Raw genomic sequence first — 25585 nt, forward strand, 5'->3', positions numbered from 1 at the left:
TTTTTCCCCGGGTGGAAGTGTCAGTTACAAGGGGCACAGGTTCAAGGTGGGAGGGGGAAAGTTTAAGGGAGATGTGCGGGGAAAGTTTTCATGCAGAATGATGCCAGAGGGAGTGGTAGAAGCAGGCACATTAGCAACATTTAAGAAGCTTCTGGATGAGTACATGAATAGGGAGGGAATAGAGGGATATGGGCAGAGTAAGAGTAGAAGGTTTTTGTTAGTTTACTTAGGGCATCATGATCAGCACAGGCTTGGAGGGCCGAAGGGCCTGTTCCTGTGCTGTACTTTTCTTTGTTTTTTGTTTATTCTTTGACTGGGCTGGTTCCTCACTGGGTTGTACATAGTTTCTCACATTATTCCAAACAAATACACAGCACTAAGAACCAGTGTTTCAAGTTATCCTTCAGGGTTTTGAAACATTCTCGCAGGGGGGTTCTTAACAAGAACACAGTCTTCATGATAATTCGATTCACTCCACATAGTATCAAGAAATGGCTGAAAGCAATTAATGCTGCAAAAGCTATATAGGACCCGACAACAGATACACTAGCCTGATTCCTTGGATGGCAAGGTTGTCCTATGAGGAGCGATTGAAGAGGCTGGGCCTACATTCTTTAAGGTTTCGAAGAATGAGAGGTGATTGCTTTGAAGCATATAAAATTCTTACGGGGCTCGCCAGGCTAAATAATGTGAGAAGGATATTTCCTCTGGCTGTGGGGAGAGGTGTGGTCGAGCACCAAGAGACATAGACTCACAATAAGGGCCAGATCATTTCGGACTGAGATAAGGAGAAATCTCTTCACTCAGAGGGTGGTGAATCTTTGGAATTCTCTACCCCAGAGGATTGTGGAGGCTCAGCCATTGAATATGTTCAAGACAAAGATCGATAGATACAGATTCCTAGACATTAGAAATATCAAAGGATATGAGGATAGTGCAGGGAGAAAATGTGGTTGAGGTAGATGATCAGCCATGATCAAGTTGAATGATGGAGCAGGATTGAGGGGCTTACTGCCCCGCTTTCCTATGTTCCTGTTAAATGTGTTATAATTTAAATATGTATCAAATGTGCTGAGAATGTGCTGAGCAAATGAGAAAATAATCTCACGCTGCAGTGCGCATAGTGAGTTGATTTTATTTTATTTTAGTGGAATCAGCTAATGCTTGCATGTAACAGAGTCAGTGTAATTTGCAGCTCTGACCACTATTAAAGATGCAATTGCTGTTTAAGCCCATCCGTTGTAGTATCCCTCAGCAAGAATGACACAGACATGGTCGACAGTCTATTAACAACCCTGACCCCCCCTCGACGCCCCTCCCCCCCCCACCCCCCCCCACCGCTGGTCTCAATTTTCAGATCCGGGTAAATAATTATGGGAAATCGAGAAGTCTGTTTCCCTGCAATTGTGATTCGACTCCTACCCCCCCCCCCCCCCCCCCGTCTGTCTCCCCTCTTGACTCAGGCTGAAGTCGTCACTGTCTCGAGCTCAGCACCAGAGTTCTGTGCCCTGTTTTCACTCTCATCTCATGTTGGAAACAGCCAACCAGTGCACATTATGTAAATGAATGTGCTTAGTGAGGTAGTAACAGACCGACTGAATGGTTGTTATAGCGACAGCTGAAGGCCCTGCCTTGTAGCTTATATGAGGGAATAATGTTCACGTTTCCCTGGGGGGTGTGAGAACTAAAATTGAAATAGTACGGGGTCGGGGGTGGGGTGGGGGGGAAAGAGAATTGACGGACAATAAAGTGATCGGCGGAGTTAGGTCGTGGAGACAGCAGCTTTTCCTCGGTCATGCCAGTTCTTAAATTTGATGCTGAGTCACTAGAAGGTATCCCAAAATCCTCCTGTTATAAGCTTCCATCAAAGACTATGGAGGAAATAGAACACACCTGCCCTCAGCCACGTACGGTGAGTCAAATAATGGATATCTGTGATTATATATATTTGTTAGCTGAGAACGGCGATGGCATTTAGTTTCATCAGGGGAAAGGGAGCAACACAACATGATCCTCTGAGTAATTTTGAAACAATGCCTCAGTTAACTATGCCCCTCATTGTGTGTTTACTGTGGCCAGTAAATTAAACAGCTTCATTGTTTGCATGCCTAATTATTCTGGGAGACAGGATTCACGGCCACTCCTACAGCTGTGGAGGAGAGAAGCAAGCGGATGCTGAGAGAGATTAAAAAACCCAAATGCTTGCGATAGAATGAAATGCTTCCTCACCCACTTTAGTAATTAATACCCCTTTCAAATACAAATTGCACTGGATATTTATATCGTGGTGCAATGCACAACAATATTACTCAGTGTCTCAAATTCTCCTGCGAATTTGAAACTGTATCGTATGGATTAAACATGCTGCCATCAGATTGCAAGTGTTCATAAAAATGAGCTGCAAGAGTTCAGTGATCTATGCAAACCTGAAACCGTTGGGAAGCCAACAAATCACGCACAGAATTAGTCATTTGCACATAAAATAGCAGACACTGCAAATGGCAGGATTCATTTTTTGTCTTTAGCTTCTGAACAATGCTTTGAGCTTTGATGACTGAACAAGGCTGTGGGAGTTATCTCAAACAAGAAAAGAAGTATCTCGTTGATTTAAGTGTTATAAACTGGTGTGATCGGTCACCTGCTGGCCACAATTACAACTCGGAGGCCGCAAAATTTGATAATCTGTGGAAAAGGGGACCGCAGCGTGGTGCACGTTTAACTTGTGCCCATTGCTTCCGATGCAGGCCAAACTCAAACTTGCAGCGTGCTTACTTAAATGATTGTCGTATGCAACCCAGCACACCTGTGGCTGCACGTCTGAGCAAGCGGGCATAAAAGCGTGAGAGGCGAGCATACCGAGCTAAAACTAGCCTGCACTACTAAAAGGGGAGGGGCATCCTCCTGAAGGGCAGCTAGAGTTGGGCAATAAATGCAGGCCTAGCTGGCGATGCCCATATCCCATAAATGAATTAAAAAACACTTTGAGTCTGGAGCAGATGCTGGGAGTCATTCTACAACTGATCCTGACCTGGAAAAGTCACAAGAATGGCACACCATGATACAGAATGCACTGTAAAGTTTTCCAACAATGCGCTGCAGACGTTGGTGCAGGACATGTAGAGTAGGAAAGGTGCCTTCTGCCACAGGTCTCCAGACAAACTTTGTGAAAGCAGTGTGACCATGGAGACCAGGACATGGATGCCATGTCGCAAAATGTTTCATGATCTCACGTGTGTGGTCATATCTTCAAATCCCATATCGCACTGAAGGGTGACACGCCGATGCTGAATTGCAGAGGGACCAACCCAGGGGAGTGAGAGTGGCTTCATGGGGCACAAACCTGCGGTCCCCTCTCAGGATTTGTCCTCTCACCTCTGTCAATCCACCAGTGCCCTTGCAGCCCATTCTGCTGTTGCCCATGCTGAGGTGGTGGTGTCCAAAGCCAGGCTTTCTAGGTCAACATCTGCTCAACACCATCCTCCAACATCATCTACAGTCTCCTTCATTGGACGTTGGCAGCCTCCAATCAGTCATTTATTTATTAGTGACAAGTAGGCTTACATTAACACTGCAATGAAGCTACTATGAAAATCCCCTAGTTGCCACACTCTGGCACCTGTTCGGGTACATTGAGGAAGAATTTAGCATGGCCAATGCACCCTAACCAGCACGTCTTTTGGACTGTGGGAGGAAACCAGAGCACCCGGAGGAAACCCATGCAGAGAGAACGTGCTGACTCTAGAGGCAATGACCCAAGCCGGTATTGAACCTGGGTCCCTGGCACTGTGAGGCAGCAATGCTAACAACTGTGCCACCGTACCACCCATGGTGCACCCATTAGGCAAGTACCACGTACAATTAATCACTAGGATAGGAAAAGGCAGCTGCAAGACAGGCATGAAGAGATTGTACAAGTGGGATGACATGGTTTGATTCAGAAATTTGGTTTGGAATGTTTACAATGTTTTGAATTGTGGTCAAGTAAATACTGTGGTGGTGACCAACATGGGGAATGCAAGATGTGGGACTGCAGGTGAATTGGGAATTGGGGTTGTTTTTGCTGGTATTGCAGTTGGATGAATTGGATTTTTTTTAAACTCATTTGTGGGGCGTTGCTGGTTGGCCAGCATTTATTGCCCATCCCTCGTTGCACTGCCAGAAAGGGGCTGCATTGGTTTGCCTCCTTCCTTCCTCCTCTCTTGGTCCTTTTCCTCAGATTCCTTCCTCCTCCTCAGATGGTCGCTGTGTAGTTGGTGACTGCATCCTCATAGTGAGGTTACGCAGCGTGCACCAGATCACCAAGCATTTTGACACCCACTCCACCTGAGTGGTCCAGGCAGCAGGAGGATTGTTTAAATCCCTCAGTGGCCTGCTGGATCGCATTCCATGTGGCAACACAACTTTTGTTTGTATGCATGCTGCTCCAGTGTGTGTGGGTTTTGCGCAAAATCAAGAGCCCTGTCTTCATAGAATCGCCCCTGTCACCTTGTGGCTACCCTCTTGTTTGTTTTGGTGGCTCAAATGTGAAAGTCACAGCGGACTGTCACATAATGAAGGCATCATGACTGCTCCGAGGATACCGGGCATTGACTTGCATGATACGCAAACTAGCTGAAACCCCCTCTGGTGATGGTGAATCTCAGAATTGACAGGTAACATCCATAAAACCAAGTTGATTGCAGTCAATGTCACCCTGTACCTTAGGGAAGCCTGAAATCCTTGTAAAGCTATGTGCTCGTTCCTGCTGTTTCTCTGGCAAGAGAAGATGAAATATATTCAGCTCTTTTGGAACACAATCTTCAATGATCTCAGTGATACAAAATGGAGGGTAAACTGAGAGATATTGCAAATATGTGCAGCTGGCTTGCAAGCTAGGGACCCAGAGGCATAAAGATCGATGGCTATGGTCTCCTTGACAACCACAGGCGCTGCCATCCTTTCCCTGTCCTGAAGTTACAGCCGGTGGCAGATTTCAGTCAGGACGTCCTAAGTGAAGCAGAGACATCTGACATACTGTTTCTACCTAAAGTTCAGTCCCGCAACTCAGGCGGGAATTGCTTCCTGAAAGGTCACCAGCCTGAAAGATTGGGCTGAATTTTACCAGCCCTCTGGGCACCGGTGGGCAGGCAGGTGGATCCATAAAATGGCAGTGGAATGTGAGTGCCAGAGTTCCTATCATCTTCCTATCGCCATCTTGCCAGCAGCGTGGAAGGTGGCAGACAGTCCCTCCGCCCACACCCCCAAAACCTCCTAGGGGCTAATTGAACTATTTAAGTGCTAATTAAGGACCACTTCATGCCATCAATGGCTTTTTACCAGTAATGGGTGGGCCCTTAACCACATGAAGATACAGTCAGGTAAACCCATGTGGCCTCCCACCGGGCCTTGGTGGTGGGAGTCCTACACTTTGTGGGTATTCTTTGACTGATGGAGCCCCCCCACCCTGCAATGACAATGCCTTAACAGCAATGGTGCTATCTGCTCTTACCAACAAACCCCTTCCTTGCCAGGCCTGCTTAACTGGCCTTGGTGTCTCAGAGCCCACTCATTTGGTTGGGAGGGCAATATCCTTCCATGCTGTCCTACTCTTCTGGGTGCAGTCCCAGCAGTGGCCACATCTTCCAGTGGTGCTACTGGCAACTCTGACCTGCCAACCCTCCAACTGGCCGGGAGCTCCTGGGGTTGGGTGGCCATCCTTACTAAGGATAGTAGCTTCAGGCGACCAATTAGTTGCGTGATTCCTGCAAGTTGCAGCTCCAGGTCCTACAGAGTGCACCATTTTCTGTTTTTGTTTCAGATTCCAGGATGCGCAATAATCTGCTTTTTATCTGAGTGCCCTAGTGAGGTTATTCCCTCCCACCCCTTCTGCTTATGGGTCTGTCGCTGGGACTCAGCTGCAAGAACAATTTTCTCTCTCCACAGACGTTGCCAGACCTGTTGAATAGTTTGAGCATTTTCTGTTTCTATTTCAGATTTCCAGCATCCACAGTATTTTGCTTCTGTATTGTCTTTTGAACACCCTAGGTCTAGAGGGCCTCCTTTGGAGAGCCTTTTCCTCCCACTCTACCAGCAGCTTGCCTACTCGTAGTTGCCTCTTCCCATTCGCCCTGTCATGCTGTAGTCTAAAGGGAATGCAAACTACTGTATCGATGTGAGCAAGTGGTTTGAGTTGAACCTTGAAGTTAGGACAAATTACTCCAGCTCATGCACAGCGACTCAATGGTTAGCACAGCATCAGGGACCCAGGTTCAATTCCCAGCTTGGATCACTGTCTGTGCGGAGTTTGCACATTCGCCCCATGTCTGCATGGGTTTCCTCCAGGTGCTCCGGTTTCCTCCCAGTCTGTCAGATGTGCTGGTTCAGTGCATTGGTCATGCTGGATTCTCCCCCTCAGTGTACCCGAAAAGGCATCAGAGTGTGACGAATAGGAGATTTTCACAGTAACTTTACAGAGTTAATGTAAGCCAACTTGTGACACGAATAAATAAACTTTATACTTCTCCCTGTAAGAATTTTAAACAACTCCAGAAATTGTTGGAATGGTATTGATTAAAGAATGTGTCTGTTAAAGAAGTCATCGTAGTCTTCTGTATGTTAACAGCAAATATTTATTAACTACTTGAAATTGTATATGTGTATATGTATGAAAAAAAGTCACCATAGTCCCAAGGACCATAGGCTGTTCTTCCTTTTGGGAGAGAGCTGACTGGTGGTGATTTAACTTGATGGTCACCACACCTCAGGTGAGGAACAAGGTTGAGAACACAGTAAAGGAGCAATCTCGATGTCTCGGTCTTGACACAGCTCAGTTCAATACCACACTGACCTAGGTTTGGTTCATGTTTCTTCTCTCATCATTTGTGTGGGTGGTACTGTACTTAGCCCCCACATTAACCCTGTATGTACCAGATCCTTATACTACACCTCCCCCCCAAGTCTTTACCTCATGCATAAGGAGTTACACTCATTTACTTTATGTCTTATATTATCATTTACCTTATTGTTACTATCTTAATGCTATTCCAATGTAATTGCTGTTACAGTTTTTGCGCTATCACATTCTCTCTACCCAATCTCCCCTCTTCAAGTCATTGAAGTTAGAGGTTCAGGCAGTCTGCAGGCCTTATAACTCTCCCACATCTTGTTTCATTCTGTCAGAGTCGCAGAATGCACTCTTGGTCCTGATTCTTGCTGTTTGTTTGCAGGTTACGTATGCTTACATTCTTTTCTTCCATTGCTTTATGTTGAACCACGCCTTGTTGGTTCGACCATTGTGTTGATCCATGGTTGCTGTTACTCTTGCTCGTTTCTTGTAGGGTGGACGAACTTGGTATTCATCTCCTTGGTACAGCGTTTTCTTCATTCTCTGTGTGAGCTGAATTAAAGTTTTCTGAGGCTGAGGAAAAACATTCATGGCGAAGAGAAGGTTTAGAGATACACTTACATCTGCGTTTTGTTTGTTGTTTGTTGTCAATGGTAAAAGCCTGGTACCAGGTTCCAGCATCCCTTGTAGCTGTGGCATACTGGATGCAAGTTGCTGTGCTCATGTAATGGTTGCTGTGTTGATCAACTGTACCATCACCCTAATTGAAGGTAAAGGCTTCTCAGACTGCTGATTATTCTCTGGTTCTGCTTCTAATGGAGGCATCATTGTAATCTGACCATTAGGGGCCTGGAATGATAATGGACAAACCTGTTTTAGTCTTGACCTTGTGGATTATATTTGGGCTATCTCTGCGGTGCTGGAGTTTTGACTTGTACAGTTTGCCAAAGTGTCCTTGCCTGTCACAGTGGAAGCATTATGCAGTACTCGCAGGGTAGTAATCTCTCCTCTGAGGGAACATTGCTCCGTCGCATTGGCAAGATGGCTCTGCTGGGCGGTTCAGGAATTGCTCTGCCTGACTTGGATTTCCCTGCATCTTTGTGACCCGACAACTAGGACTGCTTATTTAGAAATGGACTTTGCTGCTCCAAAAATATGGCTGCTACAGATTCCATGATTTACAAGTTGGCTGCAGTTCTGGAAATTTCTAACAGGAATTACAAGACAAAACTGAACCCTTACCTTCTGGAATCTCATACCTAACATGGTGTGGATCTATTACAGTCAAAAAGAGAACAGCAGATGGTCTGTCTCCCCAGCCTGAACTTACAAGAAAAAGAGAGCCAGTTAAACTTGTTATACATGCAGAGGCACTTATTGCCACCATTCTGAGGTGAATGATGGATTTTGACCAGAGACACAGAAACTAATTGTTAGCCAAGAACTGACTCATTGATGGGCAACATCACATGGTCTAAGCATCTCTGGCCTTTTAAAAGTTTTAATGTTACATTCTTGGACTCCCTTGGACTCTTATTAACATCCAGCCTGTCAACACTGAAGCAAGGCTCCAGGCTGACAACAAAGCCTTCCCAAATCTAAACCTCCTTGAAACCTAGTTCCTGCCATCATCCATAAAGTGGACCAAGTTTCTAGATATCAACCTCATCTTGCTGTGCCATCACCAACTTGTAAGAAAGTTGGCAGCTCCTGCTTTCAACTAGCTGCACCTACCTGAACTTTAACTCTTACATGACTGAACTCTCATTGATCTCTGACATTAGGAACCTGAGATTCACATGAATTAATATCCATATCTTTGATTTTTTTTAAGTTGCAAAACTCTTTTCTTTCCTATCTCCTTGTGTGCTTCTATATGTATATGTGGTTGTGATGACCATCCCCTGGGTTTGAATGTATGAATAAACAACACCTCTGATTTTAACCCAAAGTGAGTTTGCTGTGAATCACTTTAAAATTGATGTCACAAACAGAATGTTTGGGGAAATACGCCAAAGCCTATTTCAAAAATTAAAACATGTCTGCTTACGAACAGACAGTGAGAAAATAAAGGTCATAGAGTCATCGAGGTTTACAGCATGGAAACAGGCCCTCCGGCCCAACTTGTCCATGCCGCTCTTTTTATTAAAAACCCCTAAGCTAATCCCAATTGCCCGCATTTGGCCCATATCCCTTTATACCCATCGTACCCATGTAACTATCTAAATGCTTTTTAAAAGACAAAATTGTACCCACCTCTACTACTACCTCTGGCAGCTTGTTCCAGACACTCACCACCCTCTGTGTGAAAAAATCCCTCTGGACACTTCTGTATCTCTCCCCTCTCACCTTAAACCTATGCCCTCTAGTTTTAGACTCCTTTGGGAAAAGATATTGACTATCTAGCTGATCTGTGCCCCTCATTATTTTATAGACCTCTATAAGATCACCCCTCAGCCTCCTATGCTCCAGAGAAAAAAGTCCCAGTCTATCCAGCCTCTCCTTATAACTCAATCCATCAAGTCCTGGTAGCATCCTAATAAATCTTTTCTGCACTCTTTCTAGTTTAATAATATCCTTTCTATAATAGGGTGACCAGAATTGCACACAGTATTCCAAATGTGGCCTTACCAATGTCTTGTACAACTTCAACAAGACATTCCAACTCCTGTATTCAATGTTCTGACCAATGAAACCAAGCATGCCAAAAGCCTTCTTCACCACTCCGTCCACCTTTGAACATGTACCCCTAGATCTCTTTGTTCTGTAACTCTCCCCAACGCCCCAACATTAAGTGAGTAAGTCCTGCCTTGGTTCAATCTACCAAAATGCATCACCTCGCATTTGTCTAAATTAAACTCCATCTGCCATTCGTCAGCCCACTGGCCCAATTGATTAAGATCCCATTGCAATTGGAGATAACTTTCTTCACTGTCCACTATGCCACCAATCTTAGTGTCATCCGCAAACTTACTAACCATGCCCCTTATATTCTCATTCAAATCATTAATATAAATGACAATTAACAGTGGACCCAGTACTGATCCCTGAGGCACACCGCTGGTCACAGGCCTGCTCAGTTTGCCCTCATCCTCTGACCATGACAATATTCATACCCCAATGCCAGCCTGTGGAGATCATTTATGAAGGAATGAACAGGCAGGTGGACTATTTTATTGAATTTAGCTCTCTCCAATATTTGGTTGCATTGCAAGTTGAAATAAATGTCAGGGGATTTTAGAACCTCATCAAATTTGGCAGATGACTCATGAATATCCTGTTGTGCAATGATGTCATCTGCAATTGGCCCTATTGTGTAAAGAAGTGTTTACTTGCTATACTGACTTTTTATTTAAACCAGAAGCAATGCTGTATCTTAAAACTCTTTTCCCCCAAAGATTCCAATTTTTGGATTGCTCTGAGTGATTCCAAGTTGAGTTGGAATTGTGAAATTGTAATCCGTGTTCAAGATGTTTAAAGTGTGAGTACGGCTTTAAGAACTTAGAGGCTTTCAAGTTGGCATTGCCGTTCACTGCACTACAAAGGATTTCCTCTGTTTGCCAGTATTCTGGTGGAAAAATGGCAGTGGTGTGCTTCTGGAAGATTGTTTTTTTAACAATGGCTGTATGGGTTGGCTGACTGCTGACTTGTTTAGTTGAACAACTGTTGTGGCAAAATTCAACAGCAGACTTGCTGTTTTGTGAATCGGACAGTCGTGACTGTCAAGAGGCTAAGTAATTTAATTATTTTATTTTATTTTTTGACTTGGAGGCCACTTGTTGAGGTTTGGAGTTGGGGATCAGGTTTGGCAACAAGTTTTGTACAAATGGTGCTTCTGAATCTGACTGAGTAAAATGGGATCTCAGGACGAGCTGCAACCTGGAACTTAAAAAGATTTAGTTCACCCTTGCAGATTCTGGACTTTGCTGCTGAAACTGGGCTTCCAAGGGAGATTCCAAGGAGTCTCTGCCTTCAGCTTCCAGGCTCTTTTCTCTGAACTTTTACTGACAAATATCTTCAGTGTCTTCAGCCTCAGTTGGGAGCTTCCTTCAAGTCAGAATTTCCATCAGCGGTTTTCTTTTTCTTAGCATTTCTGTGAGGTTGAAGATTTTTGATCCTGAGCTGCCACCATGTTGGGATGATGTTGGTTTGTTAAGAAATGTCCATTGTCTTCTGTATGTTAACAACAAAACTTCATTAACTACTTGTAACAATATACATATCTACAGTTAAGGGTACAGGCAGGGAGTTATCTCAATGTCCATGTCTTAACATATCTCTGCGCAACACCACATTGACCCTAGGTCTGGATCATGGTCTTCTCACATCACTGTGTGGATTCAATCCCACATTAAGCCTACATGTGCCAGACCTTTATTCTACAGTAACTACTGAACATTTCTACAATCACAGCAAGAGCCAATAGAAATTATTTGACAACAAACCAGAAAGTGGTTGATGATCCCTCTGCTGGTGGGATGTCCATCTTGTTACTGAGCTGCTTTATGACGTTAAGATAGAATGATTGGTGAAGCACTGAATTTCACAATGGTAGAATTGGCATTAAATCGGCGTTGTGCACTCCCAGCATGGGCACTAATGCCCTCACCAAAAAGGTATCCAGTGTGGTTTGCTCCATTTTGGAGGCTAACCGCACTCTTAAGAAATCAGGCTACACTGGCAAATTTTACAGCAGAATATATACCTGAAAAATGTTCCTGATGGCACGGTGATTAGCACTGCTGCCTCACAACGCCAGGGACGTGAGTTCGATTCTGGCCTTGGGTGACTGTCTGTGTGGAGTTTGCACATTCTCCCTGTGTCTGCGTGGGTTTCCTCTGGGTGTTCCGGCTTCCTGCCACAGTCCAAAGATGAGCAAGTTAGAGGGAATTGGCTATGTTAAATTGCCCCTTAGTCTCCCAAGATGTGTGGGTTAGGTGGATTAGCCGTGGTAAATTGCGCAAGGGGATAGAACAGGGGGTCTGAGCCAGGGTAAGATGCCCAGTCGGTGCAGACTCGATGGGCTGAATGGCCTCCTTCTGCAATACAGGGATTCTATGGATTCTATGTTATTTTAGTTATTGTATTTAGGAATTAAGTTAGAAACATTGAGTTGCAGTTTCCCAGCCTATCAGAGACGGGCTTTGGAGGTATGGGGTAGGCAAGGAAGAAGTGATTGACCTGTGCTGATCCAGCTCCATTGGCCCCTTGCCTGTGTGCTTATTCTGGAGACAGGGGCCCAGCAACAACAGCTACCAGACTGTGGAAATGGAGTGATATTTCATAGAATTCCTACAGTGCAGAAAGAGACCATTCAGCCCATCGTACCTGCATTGACAACAATCCCACCCAAACCCTATCCTCGCAACCTCATGCATTTACCCTGCTGGTCCCTCTGAAACCCTCCAGCCTGGAGACCTCTGACAATCCTGCATCTGAGGTCACCATTACAGATGTCAGAGCAACTTTCTCGAAGGTCAATCCACGGAAAGCGACTGGCCCGGATGGGGTACCCAGACGAGCATTCAGATCCTGCGTGGATCAGCTGGCGGGGTATTTGCAGACATCTTCACCCTCTCTTTACAACAATCTGAGGTCCTTATCTGCATCAAGAAGACAACCATCATCCCAGTGCCAAAGAAAAGCCAAGAACTGTGCCTTAATGACGATCGTCCGGTGGCTCTGACACCCATCATTATGAAGTGCTTTGAAAGATTAGTCATGTACGAATCAATTACAGCCTCCTGGATTGCCTGGATCCACTACAGTTCATCTACCGCTGCAACAGCTCCACAGCAGATGCCATCTCCTTGACCCTGCGCACAACCCTGGAACACCTAGATAACAAAGGCACCTATGTCAGACTCCTATTCATTGACTACAGCTCAGCCTTCAACACCATTATCCTCACAAAGCTCATCTCCAAACTCTGTGGCCTGGGCCTTGGCTCCTCCCTCTGCAACTGGATCCTGAACTTCTTAACCCACAGACCCAATCAGTAAGGATAGGTAACAACACCTCTTCCACGATCATCCTCAACACCGGGGCCCCCACAAGGCTGTGTCTCAGCCCCCTACTCTCCTCCTTATACACCTATGACTATAGCCAAATTCCCCTCCAACTTGATGTTCAAGTTTGCTGATGACACCACCGTACTGGGTCGGATCTCAAACAATAACAAGACCAAGTACAGGAATGAGATAGAGAATCTGGTGAACTGGTGTGACGACAATGATTTCTCCCTCAATATCAACAAAACGAAGGAGATTGTCATCGACGTCAGGAAACGTAGTGAAGAACATGTCCCTGTCTACATCAATGGGGACAAAGTAGAAATGGTCGGAAGCTTCAAGTTTTTAGATGTCCAGATCACCAACAACCTGTCCTGACCTTCCCATGCCAACACTATAGTTAAGAAAACCCACCAACACCTCTACTTTCTCAGAAGACTAAGGAAATTTGGCATGTCAGCTACGACTCTCACAAACTTTACAGATGCACCAGAGAAAGCATTCTTTCTGGTTGTATCACAGCTTGGTCTGGCTCCTGCTCTGCCCAAGAAGCTACCGCAAGAAGCTACAAAGGGTCATGAATGTAGTCCAATCCATCACGCAAAACCAGCCTCCCATCCATTGACTCTGTCTACACTTCCCGCTGCCTCGGCAAAGCAGCCAGCATAATTAAGGACCCCAAGCACCCCATACATACTCTCTTCCACCTTCTTCCGTCGGGAAAAAGATACAAAAGAGGTCGCGTACCAACCGACTCAAGAACAGCTTCTTTCCTGCTGCTGTCAGACTTTTGAATGGACTTACCTCGCATTAAGTTGATCTTTCTCTACACCCTAGCTATGATTATAACACTACATTCTGCACTCTCTCGTTCCCTTTTCTATGAATGGTATGCTTTGTCTGGATAGCGCACAAGATACAATATTTTTCACTGTATGTTAAAACATGCAACAATAATAAATCAAATCAAAATGACACTAAGGGGTAATTTAGCTTGGCCAATCAACCTAACCCGCACATCTTTGGATTGTGGGAGGAAACTGGAGCACCTGGAGGAAACCCATGCAGACATGGGGAGAACGTGCAAACTCCACACTGTGAGGCAGCAATGCTAACCATTGTTCCACCGTGTCTGCCCACATTTGGCTCACAACGTTGTATCAGGAAATGGAGTATAGGTGGCTTCACAGCAAGGACTGTGAATCATTTGAGCCTTCTTGTGGGCATTAAATTGCAGTGCTCAAATCTTCCCAAGCAGAAGGCATGACATTGCAATCACTTCCTGGAGTCTGCTGCCTCCGCCGATTTAATGGAAGCTGCTGTCCTCCTCTAGGTGTCTCCAGGATGCTTCTGTTAGTGCTGCCGGACCCACACTGCCAAGGAGACTAGCAGCCCTACTCATGGGCCACGCTGGAAGGACCTCCTGCACGGGAACTCTGCAGCCATTCATTCATAAGTGGACCAGGCTCCCAGGGGCATTATTTAGATGTGTACAGGACGACAATGTTTAACATCCAGTCACATTTCTGATCTGGGCCTGAGGCTGACAGCTGGATCACAACCCATCTGGAAAAATTCAACCAACATGGCATCAATAAATCGTTTCCATGGCCACAGGACATCTCAAAGCACTTAATAGCCAATTAGGTACTTTTGAAGTGTAGTTATTGTTGTAATGTCGGAAAACTGACAGCCAATTTGTACACAGCAAACTCTCACAAACAGCAATGTGATAATGGCCAGATAATTAGTTATTTGCAATGATTGAGGGATAAATATTGGCCAGGACACAAGGGATAACTCCCCTGCTCTTCTTCAAAGGAATAACATTGGATCTTTTATATCCACCTGAGGAGGCAGATGGGGCCTTAATTTAGTCATGATCTGAAAGATGACGCTGCAGCTGGAACATCAGCCCTGATTTTTGTGCTTAAGCCCTGGTGTGGGACGTGAACCCAACACCTTGTGGCTCAGAGCCTTGAGTGCTACTGACTGAGCAATAGCTGACGTTATCAAACCCACTGTGATTGAGTCTGCACGTTGTAGCTTGCAAGTCTGTTTGCTTAGTACTTTGCTGAACTACTAAAGGAGCATTTCACCACAAGTGACATGAAAAGTCTTTTCTCACATATGGACTTGGAGGAGTCATTAACATATGCAGTTGGAATGGCAAGATGGTAATGAGGAGTCATGCTGGGTTGGAAAAGACTACAAAGTGTCATAGACCATGAAAATCCACAGTCAGGCTAACTGATGAAGGGATGGATAACTGAACCTACCTCTTTAAGCTCGACCACTGGTGGTTCGTAAAGGAACAGAATTGACAGTTTTCTGAGGAGTTGATTTGAAGCTTCAGAATCTTAGCTAAGGTGGAGAATGCAAAGTTGGGGAAGAACAGTGGATTAAAGACAAAGAATAAAAGCTTGTATCTGTGATTAGTTATTTGGTGGAGACCTCATGTCATCCGAGCTCTCAGGAACAAAGGGAAGGTCAGAAGGTTAGCCAAACTAACACTGACCAATTCCTTGCTAGCTAGATTGACACTGGCAGAAAAGTCTGCAAATAGCTCACCTGAACAGAAGGACAAACTTGCAAGATGCAACGCAGTGGATAAAATCTAAAAAAAATGAAAGGGAAGTTTGAGCCAATTAGTGAAACCTTGGGGGCGATTCTCCAAAAAGTGCTGGATTGGCGAGAAAATTGGTCTAGATCAGACTGTTCTTTCAGTGCAACTTCAGACCCAAATCTGCCCACTCTGTGCAATGCAGAGGTCCCAATCGTGAATATCATTAAAAACCTGGGGGGGGGGGGGGGGGCGGAATGGTGGGCTATACGCACCAGAGTCTGACAGCTCTGTAACACTGCACATGCGCAGTGGCTGTGCTGTCAGTCTCCCCGATCGCTGGCCACCCGGGACCTTCCACAGTCCTGCCTCTTCCGACACCACCATGGCCCGATTGTGGCTGCCATGACAATTCCAGGGCCAACCCTGATTCCCCCCACCTGTGCCCTGATCTCCAGGCCCCCCCACCCAGCAGTGGTGATCCCTCCACACCACCCACCACAGCAGACCCCCCCCCCGCCCACAGAGGCAGACCCCCCCCCAGCAGAGCACCCCCCAGCCCACCCTGATCACTGGCCTCCCTCCAGCCCAGACCGATCCCCATGCAAAGTTGGCAATGGGACCCCCACCCCCACCGATTGCCCCCTAGCCCCCCCCCACCTTGACACTGCCCGATGCCCGCTGGGCAGTGCCAAGGTGTCCCCTGGGCATAGACACTTTGCACCTGGGGGCACCACCCCCCTGGGGGCCCTGATTGCTCTCCCCCTTCACTCCAGCAGGGTCCCCTACTAGTCCCCCGAACATGGGGAGCTACTTTAAACCCCGCCGGAGTGAAATACTCCTGGCGGGGGTGGGAGATGCTATTGGGCACGGCAAGTTCCGTGTCGGGCCTGATAATGACATTTAAAATAGATTAAAAATACATTTAAAACAGATTAAAATCACTTACCTCTCTTCCCGCCGGTTTCCAGTGCTGTCCTGACTGCACCTGTTCTCTGGCTCTGGGAGACGTGCATGCGTCGGGAACGCATGGGTGAATCCCACGAAATGGCCGATACGCTCATCTCCCGACCCCATCCGCCAGAAAATTTGCGGGTCGCGATGGAAGAATCGCCCCCTTTTATCAAACGAAAAGAAATTAAACAAAGTTTTCTTCTTGGATTGAATTACCAAGTGAAGAACACATGAAATAGGAAGAGGAGTAAACCACACGGCCTGTTGAGCCCGCTCAGGCAGTCAATACAATCATGGCTGACCTCAGACTCAACTCCATTTTCCTGCCCGCTCGCCATCTCCCTTAGCACCCTGAGAGACCAAACATCTGCTATCCCAAACTGAAATGAATACAACGATGGAGCATTCACAACCCTCTGGGTCGAAAATTCCAAAGATTCACGCCGGTTTGAGTAGAGAAATTTCTCCACATCTCAGTCCGAAATGACTGGCCCCTTAGCCTGACCAATGCAACCATTGTGATTTTTGTTCGGCTGTCAAAAATCTGAAAAGCGGTTTAAGTAAAACAGAACAAAGTTTCTGTAGCTGTGCATTGGCAGACTTTGGCACCAAGTTTGTTTTTAGTAACAACATGGCAGTCCAGCCCAGTTCCGTTTATGAGAAGTGGCCACACAAGAGTGTAAACACTCCTCCAACATGTGAATGTTGTTTGTTGATAAATCTATGAAGCAATTACCATGGCATTTCTGACCATTTAGAAAGTTTTTATCCTCCAATGTTTTGATTTCCCCTCTTGAGGGCCACTGAATGGAGCTGGAATTAAAACATCTCGAGCGCTTCACATGGAGTGAATTAGTTTACTGAGAGTCTTTGCATAAGCAAAAGCAGCAGTAATCTTATACAGAAAGATCCCAGGAGATTTTTCTCCCCCTAGTGATAATGGTTGAGGAGTCAACGGATGTTGATGAAGAGCAGGCATCTCAGCTGATTCCTCAGGGGCACTGAACAGACCAGACTCGAGACTCAAGCATATACTCTGGGCTGGCACACCCATGACGATAAAAAAAATATTTCCGATTGAATCAATTATTATGGTATTGTTGACTTTAGATTTATTTTTTAAAAAAACAATATTCACATGTTGAAGGAGCGTTTACACTCCTGTGTGGCCATTCCTCCAAAGCGTACAGCACAATGCAGCCCGTGAGTTGGACTAGACTGTCATGCTTGGAAGCCTTGTTCAGGTGTGGATACATTCAACAGCACACCGAGTGCCAGCTACCTATTACAATCATGCAAACAAGCAGGCAGTACAAAGTATGTGTGGTGTCTGTGCCTGAAGCAATAGGTGTCGGCTAATTGTGCATCACCATCCTCCACTCAATTTGGGGGGGGGGGGGGGGGGGTGTCGCTTCCAAAACTCCAAACGCACCCCAATACTCAAAACTCTGAATCCTTGCAAACATTTGGAATTTCCACAGGGGGTCTCCTGAGTTCCTGCCGTAACCTTGAGAGGAGATTGGCATGTCGCCCAGAACAATAATGTAAACAGTTATTTATAGTATTTCTCCTGGGTTTCCCTGATCCTCTGATAAAGCTTCAAGCTTCTGGCCAGAGATCAAGAGAACATCATGGAAGTTCAGTACTAAAATGTCCACGCAGCTATGTTCAGAAAGTTAAACATTTATACATGGGTAAGAAGTTTGAAGACATCAGCAGAGGAGTTGTGTGTGTGTGCTCCGTTCAAAAGTAAAAGTGAAACTGAAACTGGATCACATGACACACTTTCTCTCTAGTGATGCCATGCTGCTATCCCTTAAAGGCAAATTGCAATATCTCTGCATTTGTCACGGTTGAGGTGTGAAGGAAAAAAATATATAATATATTAAAGCAGGACTACTTTTAGGTCCCCGAACGTACCTCCTTTGGCGAGGAATTTACCTCAACCAGAGTCAAGCTAAAGTGAGCCTACACTGGGTGGGCAGGAGGTTTGGCTACCCAAACCCACCTTTCCAAAGTTAGAGGGAGACCAGAGAGATTCCCAAATATCCCTACAACAGGTGAAGAAACTGCCTCCCCCTTTTAAAAAGCCCCAGAGAAGTTAGTGGAGGCTGCACCTCCATTAGAGGGCAGTGATGTTCCACAGGCACAGAACATGTTGGAGAGCACTCCCTCCAAACCCAAAGACCCTGACCAGGAAGCCAGTGATGGTTTCTGTAGACCACTTTAGGGCAAAAATAAATGTGGAGATGAAAAGTTCACAAATTTGCCCAGAAGGAGTGAAGGTTGATGAGCTAGCTGATGAGCTACCTGGAGGTACAGCAAAAGCTGACCATTTCCCAGAGGGCAGGAGTATTCCAAACGACACACAAACCATCACCCAACTCACCAGCAAAGGGACCTCAACCAGGTTGGACACTGTGTTCATCCAACCACACGACTGTATATAGCCATATCCAGCATGGATGCGGGAGAGGTCCCTGCCAGAAGGTCCTCTTTCCATCATCCCAGCCTGCAAAGACTGACCTAAGTTCAAGGTCCAACCACCACTGCAAGCTGAAACTCTCCACTTGTGCTAGACCAAACCGGGATCCTCTAAAGCTGCCCAAGGTCCTTTGAAATATCCCATCCCTGAGTCCAAGCAACTGAAGCCCCAGGTTACCCAAGTGAACAGGCAGGTGCTAAGTGGGGCAAGAGCAGCTCAATCCTTTGATCCCAGTGCCTGGCTTCCCCAGAGTGAGATGTCCAACATTCCCCTGTACATTGCGCAGGGCTGCTTAATCCACACTTGAGCCCTCAGAGTTCATCAACCTATAAAACCCCCAGACCCATGTGAAGATGCAGGAGGGTGAAATGCCTGAATCCTGAAAGATTACAGCCATGGGAATACACTTTTGTCTCACATTAAGGTGTGTCCAATCCGCCCTCGGAAGGAACATTCCAGTTGACTTCTGATTCTTCACTTTGGACACATGTAAAATCCAACTTGTTTCTTGTTGTGGTCATGCCCGGAACCCTCTTCCTCCATTTCATTTTTGTTTAAAGTTTATTATTAGTATCACAAGTAAGCTTATATTAACACTGCAATGCTTACATTAACACTGCAATGGAGCTACTGTGAAAATCCCCTAGTCACCACACTCCGGCGCCTGTTCGGGTACATTGAAGGAAAATTTAGCATGGCCAATGCACCTAACCAGCACATCTTTTGGACTGCTGGAGGAAACCGGAGCACCCAGAGGAAACCCACGCAGACACGGGGAGAATGTGCAGACTCCACACAGACATTTGCCCAAGCTGGGAATTTAACCCAGGTCCCTGGCACTATGAGGCATCAGTGCTAAGGGGCAAATCAGAATGAAAAGAAACACCTTTCTGTTTATGGATGGGTCGAGAGTGGGGAAATCAGGGCAGCTTAGACTCTCCTCCTGTCCCTGACACATTAGACATTTCGGTGTCCATGTCCATCAGTCTGGTTCCTCTGCTGGTATACAAGGTGCCTGGCCTGACAGCAGCTTGTTCATATCCTGTGACTCACCACATGCACATGCGATTTTGAACTACTCTCTCAATTTCACACAGTGCCAGGATCCAGGGTGGTGGTTGCAAGCGTCAGATCAAGTGGCAGTTATTCTCCATCAGACGTCATGTTGGGATTTGGAGAAGCCTCTCAAGGATTCGGTGGCTAGCCAAGCAGCAGTTTGTGGATCTCTGAAAGCAGAGGGGAAAGGTTGTTGTGAGGAAAGTGGATGGGGTGGAAAGCAAGTAATCCATGGTCAACCCATCTGCAGCTTGCAGTTCCTGCTCAACAGCAGGATGAAGGTGAGGTGGGATCTGAGAAGGAATATAAAGCAATAATGTACCATCTCCCTGAATGTTCTCAGTAATCTCAGAAGCAATGAGCTCAGTAACACTGGCTCCATGATGTAAAGAACCTTCTCTTCCCGAGGGTTCAGTCAGTGCACGCAGTCCTGCTCCCACAGGTTGTCTACTTCTCTCTGTGAGTATGCACCAGATTGTTCTGCAAAAGAGAAATAAGAATGTCAGTGACTCTGTTGCAATACATTAGGGAGATGTGCCTACCATAGCTGAATAGCTGAAGATATGTGGAAGCAGCAAGAGGCGGATGTGAAGTTGGCAGTACGTGTGCAAAGGTGAGGTGCATTATCTGAATGATTGCAGATGGATGAGTGATGGGGCCATGGTTCAATGAGCAGTGTGTGATGTGGATGGAACAGTGAACAGCAGATATCAAGTGGAATGTAATCTCTGACCTTGACCATGCACGTGAGCTCATTGAACTTTTTTCCAGCATTGTAGCCAGATCCTCAGGGCGAGAGTCCGGGAAATGACCTCTGTGGCTGCCCATCTCACGTCGTGTCTTGAGGGCCTTTTGTCTATCTCTATCACTAATAACCCCAGCACCAGCTCAGGAAACCTGGGAGTCCTCTCCCTTGCCCGTTGCACTATTTGCTATGTTTTTCCTCCCAGTGACGAGTTCCAGAGATAGTTACTGCAGCTCCTGCTCTGAGTGCAGCTCCCCTTTAAGAGGGGGCAGGCTCGCTATGCAGACACACCAGCCTCACAAGCTGCTGGACCCTCTGTTGAGCAGAGAACAAGTCAGCAGTACATTCCATGCTGGGCTACATGTTGGAGCAATTTAGATGAGCAGGCTGCAGGTGGTTTGCCTGATTCAAAGGGACCATGATGTGGAGATGCCGGCGTTGGACTGGGGTAAACACAGTAAGAAGTTTAACAACACCAGGTTAAAGTCCAACAGGTTTATTTGGTAGCAAAAGCCACACAAGCTTTCGAGGCTCTGAGCCCCTTCTTCAGGTGAGTGGGAATTCTGTTCACAAACAGAACTTATAAGACACAGACTCAATTTACATGAATAATGGTTGGAATGCGAATACTTACAACTAATCCAGTCTTTAAGAAACAAAACAATGGGAGTGGAGAGAGCATCAAGACAGGCTAAAAAGATGTGTATTGTCTCCAGACAAGACAGCCAGTGAAACTCTGCAGAGTTTCACTGGCTGTCTTGTCTGGAGACAATACACATCTTTTTAGCCTGTCTTGATGCTCTCTCCACTCCCATTGTTTTGTTTCTTAAAGACTGGATTAGTTGTAAGTATTCGCATTCCAACCATTATTCATGTAAATTGAGTCTGTGTCTTATAAGTTCTGTTTGTGAACAGAATTCCCACTCACCTGAAGAAGGGGCTCAGAGCCTCGAAAGCTTGTGTGGCTTTTGCTACCAAATAAACCTGTTGGACTTTAACCTGGTGTTGTTAAACTTCTTACTGTCAAAGGGACCAGGCATGAAATATTCATGCACCTCGATTGCCGAGCCCAATAAAGGGTCAAATCCAATTTTTCAACAAATTAATTCCACCTATGGGGAGTCCAAAACAAGTGCCCACAAATATAATATAGTCGTCAATAAATGCAAACGAAATTCAGGAGAAATGTCTTTTGGAGTAATTGTGTGGAACTTGCTACCACAGGCGGTAACTGAGGCAAATAGCATAAATGTATTTCAGGGAATTGGTGCGTGAGGGAGAAAGGAATAGAACATTTTTATTGATGTGAAGGGAGGAGGTTTATGTAGAGCACGAACTGCAACATTGACCTGTTGGGCTAATTGGTTTGTTCCTGTACTATAAATATTCAGCCATAACTTCCTGGCTATGCAGTTTGGATTTAGGGGTATCCCAGTGATTCTCTGGGGAATCCCTCAAGGTTGGTTCTCTTGCAGAGAGGAGGGTTAGAAAGTGTGCCAATGCAATAGTTATAGGGGATTCAATTGTAAGGGGAATAGACAGGCGTTTCTGTGGCCGCAAACGAGACTCCAGGATGGTATGTTGCCTCCCTGGTGCTAGGGTCAAGGATGTCTCAGAGCAGCTGCAGGACATTCTGAAGGGGGAGGATGAACAGCCAGTGGTCGTAGTACACGTTGGTACAAATGACAGGTAAAAAAAGGGATGAGGTCCAAAAAGCAAAATACAGAGAGCTAGGAAGAAAGTTAAGAAATCGGACCTCAAAGGTAGCGATCTCAGGATTACTATCGGTGCCACATGCTAGTCAGAGTAGAAATGACAGGATAATAGAACATAGAACATTACAGAGCAGTACAGGCCCTTCGGCCCTCGATGTTGCGCCGACCAGTGAAACCAATCTAAAGCCCATCTAACCTACACTATTCCAATATCATCCGTATGTTTATCCAATAACCATTTGAATGCTCTTAATGTTGACGAGTCCACTAATCCACTAATATCGGATAAATACGCGGCTGAAGAGATGGTGTCAGGGGGAGGGTTTCAGATTCCTGGGGCATTGAGAGCGTTTCTGGGGGAGGTGGGACTTGTACAAATTGGACACGTTACACCTGGGCAGGACTGGGACTAATGTCCTAGGGGGAGTGTTTGCTAGAGTGGTTGGGGAGGGTTTCAACTAATATGCCAGGGGGATGGGAACCTATGTTAGGAGTCCGAGAAGGAGGGAGCAAGGACAAAATGTGGGGAGAAGGTTCCAACTACATCAAAAATCAGGAAAAAAGTTAAAAGGAAGGAGAACTCAGGAGATGTTATTAATGGAAGTGTTAGAATTCAAAAAAAGGTACAAAAACTAGCATAAGGGCACTTTATCTGAATGCTTGTAGCATACGAAACAAGATAAATGAGATGATGGCACAAATCATTGCGAATGAGTATGATTTGGTAGCCATTGCAGAGACATGGTTGCAGGATGGTCACGACTGGGAGTTAAATATCCAGGGGTATCAGACTGTTCAGAGGGACCGACAGAAAGGTAAGGGAGGTGATGTAGCTCTGATATTTAAGGATGACATCAGGGTGGTAGTGAGAGATGATATAGGTTCTATGGAAAAAAGGTTGAGCCCATTTGGGTGGAAATTAGAAATAGTAAGGAGAAAAAGTCACTGATAGGCGTAGTCTATAGGCCACCAAATAATGACATCATGGTGGTGCGAGAAATAAACAAAGAAATAACTGATGCATGTAAAAATGGTACAGCAATTATCATGGGCATTTTAATCTACATATAAATTGGTCAAACCAGGTTGGTCAGGGCGGCCTTGAAGAGGAGTTCATAGAATGTATCCGCGATAGCTTCCTTGAACAGTATGTAATGGAACCGACAAGGGAGCAAGCTATCCTAGATCTGGTCCTGTGTAAGAGACTGGAATAATTAATGATCTTACAGTTAGGGATCCTCTCGGAAGAAGCGATCACAATATGGTTGAATTTAAAATATAGATGGAGCGTGAGAAGGTAAAATCCAATACCAGTGTCTTGCGCTTAACAAAGGAGATTACAATGGGATGAGGGAGGCGATGGCTAAGGTAAACTGGGAGTAAAAACTTTATGGTGGGACAATTGAGAAACAGTGGAGGATTTTCAAAGCAAGTTTTCATAGTGCTCAGCAAAAGTATATACCAGTGATAAGGAAGGACTGTAGAAAAAGAGATAATCAGCCATGGATATCTAAGGAAATAAAGGAGAGTATCAAATTGAAAGAAAATGCATACAAAGTGGCAAAGATTAGTGGGAAACTAGAGGATTGGGAAATCTTTAAAGGTCAGCAGAAAGCCACAAAAAAAGCTATAAAGAAAAGTAAGATGGATTATGAGAGTAAACTAGCTCAGAATATAAAAACAGATAGCAAAAGTTTCTACAAATATATAAAACGAAAAAGAGTGGCTAAAGTAAACATTGGTCCTTTAGAGGACGAGAAGGGGGATGTAATAACTGGAAATGAGGAAATGGCTGAGGCATTGAACAGGTATTTTGTGTCGGTCTTCACAGTGGAAGACACAAATAACATGCCAAAAATTGATGACAGGAAGGTTATGGCAAGTGAGGACCTAGAAACTATCATTATGATGAAAGAGGTAGTGTTGGGCAAGCTAATGGGGCTAAAGGTAGACAAGTCTGCTGGCCCTGATGGAATGCATCCCAGGGTACTAAAAGAGATGGCGGGAGAAATAGCAAATGCACTAGTGGTAATTTACCAAAATTCGCTGGACTCTTGGTGTGGTTCCCGCAGAATGGAAAACAGCAAATATGACGCCACTGTTTAAAAAAGGAGGTAGACAAAAGGCTGGTAACTATAGGTTGGTTAGCTTAACTTCTGTAGGGAAAATCCTTGAATCTATCATCAAGGAAGAGACAACTGGATATAAATTGTCCCATTGGTAAGACGCAGCATGGGTTCATGAAGGGCAGGTCATGTTTGACTAATTTGATGGAATTCTTTGAAACATTACATGCGTAGTGGACAATAGGGAACCTGTGGGTGTAGTGTATCTGGATTTCCAGAAGGCATTTGACAATATGCCACACCAAAGACAAGATAAAGCTGCATAAGATAAAGGTGCACGGTGTTACGGGTAATGTATTAGCATGGATAGAGGATTGGTTAACTAACAGAAAGCAAAGAGTGGGGTAAATGGGTGTTTTTCTGGTTGGCGATCAGTGACTAGTGGTGTGCCTCAGGGATCAGTGTTGGGAATGCAATTGTTTACGATTCACATAGATGATTTGGAGTTGGGGACCAAGTGTAGCGTGTCAAAATTCACAGATGACAGTAAGGTGAGTGGCAGAGCAAAGTGTGCAGAGGACGCCGAAAGTCTGCAAAGGGATATAGTCTAAGTGAGTGGGCGAGGGTCTGGCAGATGGAGTACAATGTTGGTAAATGTGAGGTCATCCATTTTGGTAGGAATAACAGCAAAATGGACTATTATTTAAATGGTAAAAAATTGCAGCATGTTGCTGTGCAGAGGGACCTGGGTGTCCTTGTGCAGGAATCACAAGGAGTTGGTTTGCAGGTGCAGCAGGTAATTAAAAAGGCAAATGGAATTTTGTCCTTCATTGCTAGAGGGATGGAGTTTAAAAACAGCGAGGTTATGTTGCAGCTGTATAAGGTGTTGGTGAGGCCATACCTGGAGTACTGTGTACAGTTTTGGTCTCCTTACTTGAGAAAGGATATACTGGCACTGGAGGGGGTGCAGAGGAGATTCACTAGTTGAGATTCTGGAGTTGAGAGGTTGGCTTATGAGGAGAGACTGAGTAGACTGGGGCTATACTCATTGGAATTCAGAAGAATGAGGGGAGATCTTATAGAAACATATAAGATTATGAAGGGAATAGATAATATAGAAGCAGAGAAGTTGTTCCCACTGGCGGGTGAAACTTGAACTAGGGAGCA

General features: G+C 45.4%; 1 protein-coding gene across 3 annotated transcripts in view; it reads left to right on the forward strand.

Moving 5' to 3' along the window:
- Positions 1–1763: 1763 nt before the first annotated feature.
- Positions 1764–25585, forward strand: part of pcyt1ba (phosphate cytidylyltransferase 1B, choline a) — a 66753-nt gene continuing 42931 nt past the window's right edge. For all 3 annotated transcript variants that reach the window (XM_078232529.1, XM_078232532.1, XM_078232530.1), the window contains exon 1: positions 1764–1912. In XM_078232529.1, the coding sequence (XP_078088655.1) occupies positions 1796–1912 (117 nt within the window). In that variant the 5' untranslated portion in view covers positions 1764–1795. The remainder of the gene's footprint in view (positions 1913–25585) is intronic.

The sequence above is a fragment of the Mustelus asterias genome, chromosome 17 (assembly GCF_964213995.1).
Source record: "Mustelus asterias chromosome 17, sMusAst1.hap1.1, whole genome shotgun sequence".
NCBI classification, from domain to species: Eukaryota; Metazoa; Chordata; class Chondrichthyes; order Carcharhiniformes; family Triakidae; genus Mustelus; species Mustelus asterias.